The sequence below is a fragment of the Paramisgurnus dabryanus genome, chromosome 14 (assembly GCF_030506205.2).
Source record: "Paramisgurnus dabryanus chromosome 14, PD_genome_1.1, whole genome shotgun sequence".
Lineage (NCBI taxonomy): Eukaryota > Metazoa > Chordata > Actinopteri > Cypriniformes > Cobitidae > Paramisgurnus > Paramisgurnus dabryanus.
Genome location: NC_133350.1, coordinates 15,914,706 through 15,927,145, shown reverse-complemented (window position 1 = coordinate 15,927,145; position 12,440 = coordinate 15,914,706). Strand labels below are relative to the sequence as shown.

General features: G+C 37.0%; 1 protein-coding gene across 2 annotated transcripts in view; it reads right to left on the bottom strand.

The window, feature by feature from the left end:
- Window positions 1-620: 620 nt before the first annotated feature.
- skib (v-ski avian sarcoma viral oncogene homolog b) overlaps window positions 621-12,440 on the bottom strand; it is a 33,491-nt gene continuing 21,671 nt past the window's right edge. Inside the window, exons 2-7 of one of the 2 annotated variants that reach the window (XM_065241236.1) lie at window positions 5,529-5,642; window positions 5,246-5,340; window positions 4,864-5,141; window positions 4,109-4,380; window positions 3,777-4,007; window positions 621-2,460 (exon numbers count right to left, since the gene is read on the bottom strand). In XM_065241236.1, coding sequence (XP_065097308.1) covers window positions 2,248-2,460; window positions 3,777-4,007; window positions 4,109-4,380; window positions 4,864-5,141; window positions 5,246-5,340; window positions 5,529-5,642 — 1,203 coding nt within the window. In that variant the 3' untranslated portion in view covers window positions 621-2,247. Of the gene's footprint in view, window positions 2,461-3,776; window positions 4,008-4,108; window positions 4,381-4,863; window positions 5,142-5,236; window positions 5,341-5,528; window positions 5,643-12,440 lie in introns of both variants that reach the window. The other variant, XM_065241235.2, reaches the window with a different exon arrangement.

Below are 12,440 nucleotides of genomic sequence, written 5' to 3'. Positions count from 1 at the left end.
TTTTTTTCTTTTTCACAAGGTATTTGTTCCAGGGTCGGTTTAGTCGCTAGCCAAAGAGATAAACAAGCACATACCGAAGTTAACCACGTAACCACGCGTGCATCCGATGAAACCATCTAGTATTCAAGTTATGTGCACATTCATGTTGAAATATCCCTGCTGAAAAAAACTATTAAACCATTACAGAAAATTCTAATGGTTTTATTGGGAATTTTATTGGTTCTAATGGAATATGGCCCAAAACACACTACAGTGTATTGTTTTTTGTTGGTCTCTAATGGTATGTATTGGTTCTAATGGAATATTGCCCAAAATACACTATAGTGGTTTTAATGGCAAAAGCTAATGGTTCCTATGAGTATTTTAATGGAAACCATTAGAATTTTCTGTAATGGTTTATTGTTTTTTTCAGCAGGGATGGCATTCATGTCATTTTAATTAAGACAAATTAGCTGTAATATGCCAGCCAGTCTGAGCTTAGATGTATCTAAAATACCTACCTGTTCATTTTAAACCCATCTATCAAATACATTTTTGTCTTATGAACGAAGACAAAACAGGGAAATGTCTTGATCAAATCTAGATTAAGTGCCAAATAATTGTACAGCAAGACACAAGAAAAGGGTTGATTCTGTTTAATGATGTTATTATATGTGGGGGGAACATTAAAACAAGTTTAGAAAATGACCCACATCAAAACCAAAACTATGACAAGACCCTTGACCACAATGCGTATATCTACTGTGTAGCATTAAAACATCAAGAGGTTAAAAACTGGAATAGGCAAGCATACAGATCTCTTATATAAATGGGGAATTCACCCAGAATAAATACAGCGATGGAGAGGTTAGCATATGTATTACTGCAGGTTTTTATTCAACATAGGGGTAATGGAGATAAAAGATCATAATAGAAATTCATCAAATACTCTTTACAGTTCATCATTTATCTGGAAACATCTGACAGAAACCTCCAAATGTGAAACTTTGGTAATTATATAAAGTGATTTTCAAAGAGGATGAAATTATTCAGAAATATAATGTTTTTTGTTAATATTACATAAGAATTCCTATACAGTAAATGCCCTCTATAGCTGAAAATATGATAGGAGAAATTTATTTATTTCATACATACAGTCTATTGGTTTGAAGCAAAAGCATTTAGGGTAAAGTGTAAAGCAAGCTTATTTACATAATCTTTTTATCTTTAAGTGGTATTCACATCTGTAACAAATGCATGAAAACTTATTTATTCAATACTTGGTGTCTGAGATCTTAAAAACATTAGAGGGCTTCAAATACACAGTACAATTATCATAAAAGTGCAATTTCTTTTTGGTAAAAAGTAAAAAAATATATATCCTTATTTTCTATATAAGTAGAAACGTTATTTTTTATTAAACACCGTTTTTTTCTATCTTTTAGTGAGAGCTAAAACCAGTGACCTAAAATGGATGTTTGTCATCGGAGCATTCACTAATTCTGATACTGATATACTCAACAAAAACATTCAATAAAAATGAAACTGAGCATGGAGTACATTCATGCCAATAACAACTTTTGTTATGTCCTATACTGACTGCTTAATACAGCAAAAGCTGAAAATTAATACTTGCATAAGATACTGAAGTTTAGGACAGAGGGTGAAGTTGCGTTTATATTGATCACTGTCAATACTATAGGGTTTAATAAAAAAAATGCAAAGATTAAAGCGAATTTGATTGTAGGTTTATAATAAAGCTCCGCAGCACCACAGCACTGTTGCTCATGCAAACTATTTCAATACAACGGCAAAAAAGCAAAATAAAAGTGACTGAATCATTGTAATGATAACATCTGCGTACTACTGTATAATGTATAATTCTGGTAACACTTTGTGGAGTATCAGTGGATCTAGCAGATTTTTCATCTGCTGCTGTCAATGTAACGTGATGGAAAACACTTTCGTTTCCCAAATATTTTCAAGTATCTTTACAAAAAAATTAAATAGCTTATAACAAAATAAATCTCTTCGGTTAGCTTACGAGGCTAACCGAAGATGAGTCAGTTCCATGTGACGCCAACATCTCTGAACTTCCTCCTCTCATCTCGACAGTCTTTTCAGTCACTTCTGTTCATGTTTGTCTGATAAAGTTTCCATTGGTAAACGTACAATGTAATATACTTGTTTTGTGATCGTTCTCCTTTGCTCCCGTACATTTTCGTTGGCTTTAGAGGGGTCCTCTAAATGAAAGTAGCCATATAACGTTTAAGACACATCTTCTCTCATTTCTTTATATTCTTTTTCAGGTGACTTTAGGATGGCGGGTTCCTCCATCTCTGCTTTGTGGCCCAGTTGCTCCTGTAGTTCTTTGACAACCCTCTCTAGGTTCTGCCTGGCCTCTCGCTCTTTCAGTAGATCTTCTCTCAGTTGGTCGCGGTCCACTTCTGCTTGCTGGAGCTTCACCTGCAGGTCTTCAATCTGACAGACGTTCGAGAGAAAGAGAGTTTCTTTAAGATTCAAGAATATTTTATGCAAATGTACACTTTCTGTGAAATCCAGATTAAAGGATTAGTCCATTTAAAAAAAAAAAATCCAGATAATTTACTCCCCACCATGTCATCCAAAATGTTGATGTCTTTCTTTTTTCAGTCAAGAAGAAGTTGTTTTTTGAGGAAAACATTTTAGGATTTTTCTCATTTTAATGGACTTTTATGGACCCCAACACTTAACAGTTTTAATGCAGTTTAAAATCGCAGTTTCAAATAGGCATGGGCCGGTATAAGATTCTGGCGGTATGATAACCTTTAGCAAAAATACCACGGTTTCACAGTGTTGCGGTATTGCCATTGCAACACTAAAATGTGTTATTTTCAAATGCCAGGTACAATAAAGCCTTTAAATTATAATATGCTTTCAAAACATATATAATATTTTCGTAATATATATTAAATGTAAACATCAAATCAATCACATGAGTTCATGATTTAATGAATTTTGTATAAACACAGCTCATACCTTGGAGACGGTATCACAGAACATTTTAGTGGTTTTGAAACCTTGACTGTTTTAAACCTCGGTATACCTTGAAACCGGTAATCGGCCCATGCCTAGTTTCAAAGGACTCTAAATTATCTCAAACAAGGCATAAGGGTCTTATCTAGCGAAACGATTGTCATTTTTGACAAGAAAAATAAAAAAATATGCACTTTTAAACCACAACTTCTCGTCTATCTCTGGTCTTGTGATGAGCCAGCGTGACCTCACGTAATACATCATTATGTCAAAAGGTCACGGATGCCGTATCGAAACTACGCCCCAGTGTTTACAAGTGTGGAGAAAGAGGACCGTTCTGACGTTGTTGTATGTGGAATGATACTAATTAATATCTTTGTGTCAGTTTTTTGTTTAAAATGGTCCGCAAAAGTGCATTTACGTGAGGTCGCGCTGGGGTGTCACAGGACCAGGGATATCCATTTAAGTCCATTAAAATGAGAAAAATCCTGGAATGTTTTCCTTAAAAAACATAATTTTTTCTGTTCAAAATGTTGAAAAGAAAGACATCAACATTTTGAATGACATGGTGGTGAGTAAATTACCTGGATTTTTTTATTAAGAAAATTGACTAATCCTTTAAAGTATCATAATCTAACGGGACTTTGGATTTCAATCACAGATTTGACTTTAAATTCAATCTTTGACATGATCTTACTCAGTCAATATTACATATATCAAGGTTATTTAACAGAATGGTTTTCACATAATAAAGGATGATTTTATGTGGAGCCAGGTCTCACCTGTGTGGAATATTTGGCCCTCATGCGTCCTGCCTCGCAGCCCTTATCGCACACACGGATTTGTCTCTCTCTGTCCAGCTCTCTCTTCAGTCTCCCACAGGACTCATTGGCGTCTCGCACCTTCTTCTCACACTCCACACGGAGGCGCTCAATCTCTTTCCTCAGGTTACGCTTGGCTTCGATTGCCTCTCTAAGTCGGCCCTTCTTGGTGACCCTGACAAATTCCAGCTCCTGTGAACAGTATTCGATATTAATGTATGGTGTTTATGAGAACAGATCTGAATGAAAAACTGTAAAAAAAAAACATCCTGTACAGGATATATTTCAGATACCTGCTGAAGGCTGCGTTTGGCTTGCAGAGCAGCGGCTAGTTTCTCCTCTTGCTTCACTCTCATGCGGATAATGTCCTGTAGAAACCTCTCTCTGGACTCTTTAGAGGTGAGGTCACCGCACAGCGTCTGCTTCAGGACTTCCAGCTCAGAGCAAGGAGCCGCTCCAGGTCTCAGCTTCCCATCATGCATCTCTGCAGGGCTGTGACAGCTGAGGTTTAATATCCCTGCTCCATTGGTATAGTGAGGACTCATTAAGAGACGGGACACAGGAGCTGGAATTAAAAGGAGATTTAAGTTAAAAAGAAGTCCCAAAAAGTTCCTTTAATAAAGAAATACTGTATAAAATAGCTGAAGGATTTTTATGATTTTCAGTTCTTTTGTGGTAATAAATAAAAAATGTAATAAATTAAAATGTTATCAAAATTGTGTTGATTTTGTTTGTATGTAATAACAAAAAAATAATATAACATAAAACAAACAAAATAAAGAATATGGCACAATAATTAATTATTAGTAATAATGTTTAGGTACAATAATTAATAATAGCATTTATTATGCATACTAGTAATAATAATAAAACAATAACAACCATACTAATAATAATAATAATAACAACAAAACTTAACAATAGTAATAATCCAGGCTAAAGTCTCAATCTAATTAAGAGATAACGAGCATCAAAGTTGGATTTCAATAATTGATTTTCTATAATAATTTCACTGACTGGTCCCAATTTGTTTTCTACAAATCCTTACCTTCATCACATTTGTCAACCTCAATTTCTGCATCCGAATCTTCTTTCTCCTGAGTTCGCTGTTTGACAGTCGGTGTAGGCAGAGAAACTTTGGCCAGCGGTGGTGATTGTATGTCTGCAGATGGCCACCTCTTTCTTGGCCTCGAATTTTCCATCTTGCCCGTGTTGTGGCTCTCACTGGGATGAGGGAAACGGTGCAGCGGCTCATTATTTTTAACTGGGGTTATGGGAAGAGATACATTTGGTACCATCGGGCCGTCTTGTCCTTTAGCGAGCAAACTGAATTTCAAGGAAAAGGAAGAATTAATAAAACAGAAACATAACTATGTACTCAATGTATTACTGTTGTAATGATATAATGCTCATGCAAGCACCTTCCATACTTGTGTCCAGGTGTTTCTTTCTCAACAGCGGAAACTCTGGGGGACCATGGTCTGAAGGCAGAAGGTCTCTGCTTAAACTGGAACTGCTTAAGATCCTAAAACAAAGAAAAAAGGGAGTTTTATTATCTATAGCTACGTTATAGATAAATATTGTTGTAAATATTATTTTTAACATTCCAGGCTTTGTAGCTAACGTGTTTAACCTAGAATAATCCAGGCTGGATTATGTTTTTTTCCTGTTTTGTTGCTGCATAAAGAAAAATGTGACCTCAATCAAACAAACCTTATTTGCAGATGATGCCAGAGACTGAAGCCAATCAGCCTGCTTCTCTGTATCCAACGATGGGGATCTTGACCGGTCATGTTTCGACTTTTTGGAAGGAATGGGACTGTACGCCTGTGAAAACAACAAAAACAGACTTCAATAACACGCTGTGAACGTTCAACTCCGGCACGTAGGTGTCAAGTCGACTTCCAACCCTCTGCAAACACCCAAGAGAAATAAGAAGCAAATTTAGCATCAGTACAAATACAACCCAAACAGTCCAGGCATTCAAAAAACTAAAAAGGCTTCCTTGCAAGCCACCTGCAATTTCTATGAGAAAAAGGGTGAATGTTCCCCCCTCCATCATGCCCTCAGGTTACAGCATGCGAGATCCAGGATGTATTTATCGTAAATGTACGAACGACCTGCCTGGACCTGCGCCTCTCTTACTCAAGTTCAGGAATTTTAAACGCCCTTGCAACCCAAAAGTCCTGGCTGACTGCAACACTGAGGAAAACTCAGAAAGAGATGCTGATTTAAAAAACGAACAAGCGCTGAATGAGAAATGTGGTGATAATGGGTGAGAAACGCCACGGTGGTGAGAATTATGGCAGACTGTTTAATGAGGTCAGGTACAAGAAAAAGAGTCATTGGATGTAATGTGACACAAGGGGGCGATATTGTGCTGGACTTTCCCTCATCCCTGCCATAGGGGGGCTTTTGTGGTACACGTTTTTTTTTTTACACAGTTTTTTTCTCTTTGTGCAGATCCAATATAGACCCATAATAATAAGCCATTATTGTTATCAAAAGGCATGCATGCATGTTACATCTGGAGCTTTTTAAGGCCGATCTGACAAGCATGCATATTTGCGTCCATGGCAAATTCAGTGATGTGGTTGAAAAAAGGGCCCTGGATCCAGAGAAACGCTCTTGAGAAACACATAACACACACACAAACACTTCTAACAGTGGAGTGTGTAGTATTGGGGACCAATTCATGTTCAAGTACCCTTCACCCTGAGTATAGTGGCTTTGGGAATAGTCTCTTAACAATTCAATACGCTTTCTGAATGATTAAATAGGCATAGAATGATCTAACACACAAGCACACACAACAGATGCAGCTCTAAATAGGGCATGTACGTGCCTGCCTTGTAAAAAACCTCTAGTTAATTTCAAGAGAAGCGAGATGTTTTCTACCATCTATAGTGTGTCATCTCATTGTAAGTTCACCTGGCTTGCAAAAGGAAGCGCTTGTTTCTTTTTCACGGATGGGTCAAAACATGACTCAAGCGTACAAGTACCCAACAAAGAACGCCTGTGTTTGTTCCTTCCCCGAGGTGTGGAGTTCCAGGAAGACCACGCCGTCCCAGACATAATAGTCTCAGACTGTGCGCTCTTCCCAGACACCACAAGAGAACTGATGATGCAACGTCCGCTGAAATCAGGGCGGCCGTGACACAGACCTCACTCACCGCCACATCAAACGCCCGGCCTCAAGATACACATGCAGGACGGACGATACCAAACAGCTGGGCGAAACCACACAAAATCGCACACAATGGATGCAGATTAGGACATGCATAACATCTGGAGGAAGATCAAACCTTCAGATTTATATAAACCTTTAATGGCCATTCAGATGAATCATGTGGTGATAGGAGAATGACATCCTGGTTTCAAATGAGGCTTACGTTACAAATTTGAATGAAACACTTTTTAGGCTTTTGAGAAATTTTAAATAAAGAAATGCTGCAAAATAAATGCTAAGAAATATTTAGGATTCTAGGTCCTAAATAAAAAAATTTTTTGTAGAAAATATCAGATTTTCTTACTTTCAAGAAAACACAAAAATTTTTATTTTCCAGATAGCAATAGACTCCAGAGTGGATCCGGTGCGAAAGCTTCTGTGTGGAGTCTATTGCTATCTGGGTTGGAAGATGCTAACATGAAAAATTCACACAATAAAAGGATTAGTCCATTTTCTTAAAAACAAAAATCCAGATAATTTACTCACCACAATGTCATCCAAAATGTTGATGTCTTTCCTTGTTCAGTCGAGAAGAAATTATGTTTTTTGAGGAAAACATTCCAGGATTTTTCTCATTTTAATGGACTTTAATGGACCCCAACACTTAACAGTTTTAATGCAGTTTAAAATTGCAGTTTCAAAGGACTCTAAATGATCTCAAACGAGGCATAAGGATCTTATCTAGCGAAACGATTGACATTTTTGGCAAAAAATATGCACTTTCGAACCACAACTTCTCATCTTCCTCCGGTCGTGTGACGCCCCAGCGCGACCTCACGTAATACGTCAAGAGGTCACGGATGACGTATTGAAACTACGCCCCAGTGTTTACAAGTATGGAGAAAGAGGACCGTTCCGACGTTGTTGTATGTCGAATGATACTAATAAATGTCTTTGTGTCCGTTTATTGTTTAAAATGGTCCGTAAATGTGCGTTTCATATATGTAACACGTGACCTTTAGACTTCATTACGCAATTACGTGAGGTCGCTCTGGCTTGCACGCAGCTGGAGGAAGAAGAGAAGTGGTTTAAAAGTGCAATTTTTTTATTTTTCTTGCCAAAAATGACAAAAACTAGATAAGTTTTTTCCTCAAAAAACATCATTTCTTTCTTCTCCACTGAACAGAGAAAGACATCAACATTTTGGATGACATGGTGGTGAGTAAATTATCTGGATTGTATTTTTTTAAGAAAATGGACTTATCCTTTAAGTTTTTCATTAAAACTAATCAAATACTCTATTAGAACAAATAACTAGACTGCAGAACAAAAACACTTTTTACAAGTGGATCATATTGTTTTACATGTATATGCATTTGGCAATGCATTGATTCAAGCTGTGTGCATGTCTGTTCCCTGGAGATCGATCCCATGACCTTTGGGTTGCTAGCGCAATGCTCTACCAGTTAAGCTAAAGGTAAATGGCATAAGCAGTATAAATCCATTAAACATAATTACACCACAGTGCAACATATATACAATGCTTAAAATTTTTATTCATGACTAAGAAAAGAACTAACCAGACCCTTAGTTACTTGACCAAGTGCATAAATAGTGAGAGAGTGAGGGCCACATTTCCTCCCTCTAGTTTGCTTTGGCTGATGACCCTGTGGGAACCCAGAGCGTCTGGTTCCTGAATGTGAGTGGGAGGGTTCGAGGAGCAGGACCACAGAGGAAACACAAAGCTGAAGGAATGTATACTTGAAGGCCAAGTACGGCTTACTCTTAAAGTGGCCATTCAGTCCCGTTGCCTTTCAACTGCCTATTGTGTGAGGTTTCTTTGAAGGCACGCTATAATGGAGAGACAACAAACTAGCATCTGAGGTATGGATGAAACACTCGTAACACGCAGATCAGAGCCGTGATTATTAAACGGATGTCTTTCCATAAGGAAATTTTAAGCAATAAAAGCATTCCTTTTCCAAATTATTGGAGACACAAAATGTTGGACATCTCTTTCATTAATGACTTCTCCCAGACAACAATGAAGTGTCGTGTGATTTTTATTTTTCTTGTGGAAATCCATAAATTTGTCTTTACTTAGGTTATGTAATGTTTAGCAATGTCTGGATAGGATTAGACATTAATGAGGTGATATATGTATTTTAAAACAGACTGCATTTTTGCCAGTGGTCCAAGATGTGCAGACATACAAATATTAAGGATTACATTTTAAATACAGTGCATGTAATATAAAGCACATTGGATAAAATCTACCCAAGTTTGCTTTTGAAAAAACTAATGAATCAAATATCTCCTCTTGCATTCATTGCTTTACACCCAAAATCTTGTCCAGACAGAAGCTCCACTTTTAGGGGATGGTGCATGCTCCAATCTCCCATGATATTACTTGGAAGCCAAACAAGTGCAGTTGCATTCGCCATGAAACAAAAATAGTCTGCTCTATTGAACTCGCTCGAACATCCTCGCAAGAAAGCGACAAAACTGTATCGCTGGTGGTGCACAGCAACCAGGCAAAACAAGTTTCCTATTACAGCTTTTCTTCCCCCACGGAAATCCTGCATGTAATCCTCAGATCTGCGTGCGCTTCGATGGGCTCTGCCAAAGTCAAGGGCACAACTTGGGTAACAGCTTTATTGAGATATGTTGGGGACCGGTGCTCCTATTAAAGGGGATTCTGGAAGACTGCGAAAGATATAAGTGTGTATATAAGTGTATGTGAGGGGGTCCTGCCAGCTGTCCTCATACAAGCGCAAGTGCTTTAGAGGATCTCGCAAATTTATATTAAGCTCGGTTGTCACCAGGTGTCAGCTGGTGAAGGGTGGCAGATTTGAAAGCGTCTACGGTCAGTGCCAAGGGAAGTCGTGCCATGGGCTCTTCCTTAAAAACCTTTCCTGAAGTTAGATCCGTAGCCTTAGGGAAAACCAGACCTTGATTGGATTGTGTTAATAGCCTTTGGACTTGAGTCTTGTTGGTGTCTGAGATAAAGAGGGAGCAGATTTTCAGCGCAAAGGCGGGGCTCGAACGCATAATCCTGTTGTGAGCATGATGGAGGAGTCCATCTGCTTCAATGTGCTGTACATGCACATAAGAGTTCGGTCTCATCAGGCTGAAATATCCATAGCTCGAAAAGTCCTTCATGAGGAGTTCACATTAAAACCACAATAACTTACTTGTATATAGCTGGTCAAATCTCATCTGGCCAAGAAAAATTTATGTGTGTTAGAAATATACATAGCTTATATATATTAACATACACTAATGTTTCTATACTTTATTCATACTGTAACCCACAAATGCATTTTCTTTCATGAAACCGTTAAAGTGACTTATTTGCACACATGCAAAAAACTTAAAAAGCAGTACTATTATTTTCAGACTATGTGGATCGCAATGCAGAGAATGCAGGAGGACACACACAATGTCTTTCTGCTTCGCTTCACATTTACAACCCTAATAAAGCCGAAACATGCAAACCAAGAAGCTGTAGGGGATGATGGGGAAAATAAAAAGATTTTACTGTAATGCCCTTTTAACCAGTCTTATTTGAAAGACCCCCAAAGATTATTACTGTGCTAATTCATGTCTATGCAGTCCCACTTAATATATTTAAAAAAAGGAAATCTTGAGACAAATCCCCATAAAAACGAAACTTGAGGATGATTCTGGAGTACTTATTCTGCCTTAATTTGAATCGGAACGCTTTAGTGCAAATGCTTATGTAGTAACCATGCTACACTGCAAAAAATGATTCTTAGTATTTTTGTCTTGTTTTCAGTAAAAATATCTAAAAAATCTTAAATGCTTTTTCTTGATGAGCAAAACGACCCAAGAAAATAAGTCTAGTTTTTAGACCAACAATATCAAATTTAAGTGATTTTGTGCATAAAACAAGCACAAATCTAAACAAATCTGCCAATGGTGTAAGCCAAAAATCTTGAAAATTTTTCTTAAACACTAAATTCAAAAAAAATTCTAGTAAAATTTGCTTACCCCATTGGCAGATTTTTTTTGCTTGTTTTATGCACAAAATCACTTAAATTTGATATTTATGGTCTAAAAACTAGACTTATTTTCTTGGGCCATTTTGCTCATCAAAAAAGCATCTTAATTTAAGAATTTTTGGATATTTTTACTGAGAATAAGACAAAAATACTAAGAATATTTTTTCCTGAAAATAATTTTTTGGAGTGCACTGCAAAAATGACTTTATTATTTAGTATTTTTGTCTTATTTTCAGTTAAAATATCTAAAAATTCTTAAATGAAGATGTTTTCTTGATGAGTAAAATTGGAAAATAAGTCTAGTTTTTAGACAAAAAATTGTAAATGAGTGATTAAAACAAGCAAAAAAATCTGCCAATGGAATAAGAATAATTGTCTTTAAATAATAGGGATGCACCGATACCGATACTGGTATCGGCCTCGATACCACATTTTCTAAAGTACTCGTACTCGTTAAAAGTCCCCCGATACCTGGAATAGATACCACGGTCTGAGAAATGTCTATGTTTGAGCGGCGTGTAAGGGGTTCATGTCTCTTGTGTTGTCCAAAGAGGCAGAGTTTACAACAAACTGGAAAACTAGTCCTTTGTTTTTTTGTTAAATTATATGACTAAAACTGTTACCTGTAAATTTAAATCATGTTTTTTTATTAAGTACTCGGTATCGGCAAGTACTGAAATGCAAGTACTCGTACTCGTATTCCAAAAAAGTGGTATCGGTGCATCCCTATTAAATAAGTTTACTTTTTTTATAAACGCTTCAAGAAAATTTTTCTTACTGCATCGGCCAGATTTTTTTGCTTGTTTTAAGCACAAATTTGCTTAAATTTGATATTTTTTGTCTAAAAACTAGACTTATTTTCCTAGGTCAGTTTGCTTATCAAGAAAATACATCTTACTTTACATTTTTTTTTTAGATATTTTTACTGAAAACAAGAATAAAAAATACTAAGTAAGAAAGTCATTTTTTGCAGTGTAACCCAAGACACTTGAAATAGATAGACGTAATATCACGTATCAGGCGAAACTCCTTCAAGGCAGCCACAATCCCCGGCACCATCCCTACTGTACATGAAGGAGTGATCTTCCCACCCTTTCCTTCTGCAGTTTGTATGGATTGCTGGCTGGCTTTGGCTCTCACAAGTGATTGACTGAGCAGATGGGCTTAAATTTCTTCTGTGAGTCCCTCCCGTCTCTGCTAACTAGTTAACTGCCCAAATAGAAATCACAGAAATGCAAAATTAAATATCAAGTAAGAAGGAGAACGTCGCTATCGTTGCCGCACTTGTGGCACATTAAGCTTTTGTTTGAGTCCAGCCAAATGATTTACAGCCAATCCCATCTGTCTCTGTCTCGTAAAGCATAAATAATAAAGTCCTCACTAATAAAGTTATGAGTGGGAAAGCTGGAAAACGAACATATTTGCCACATA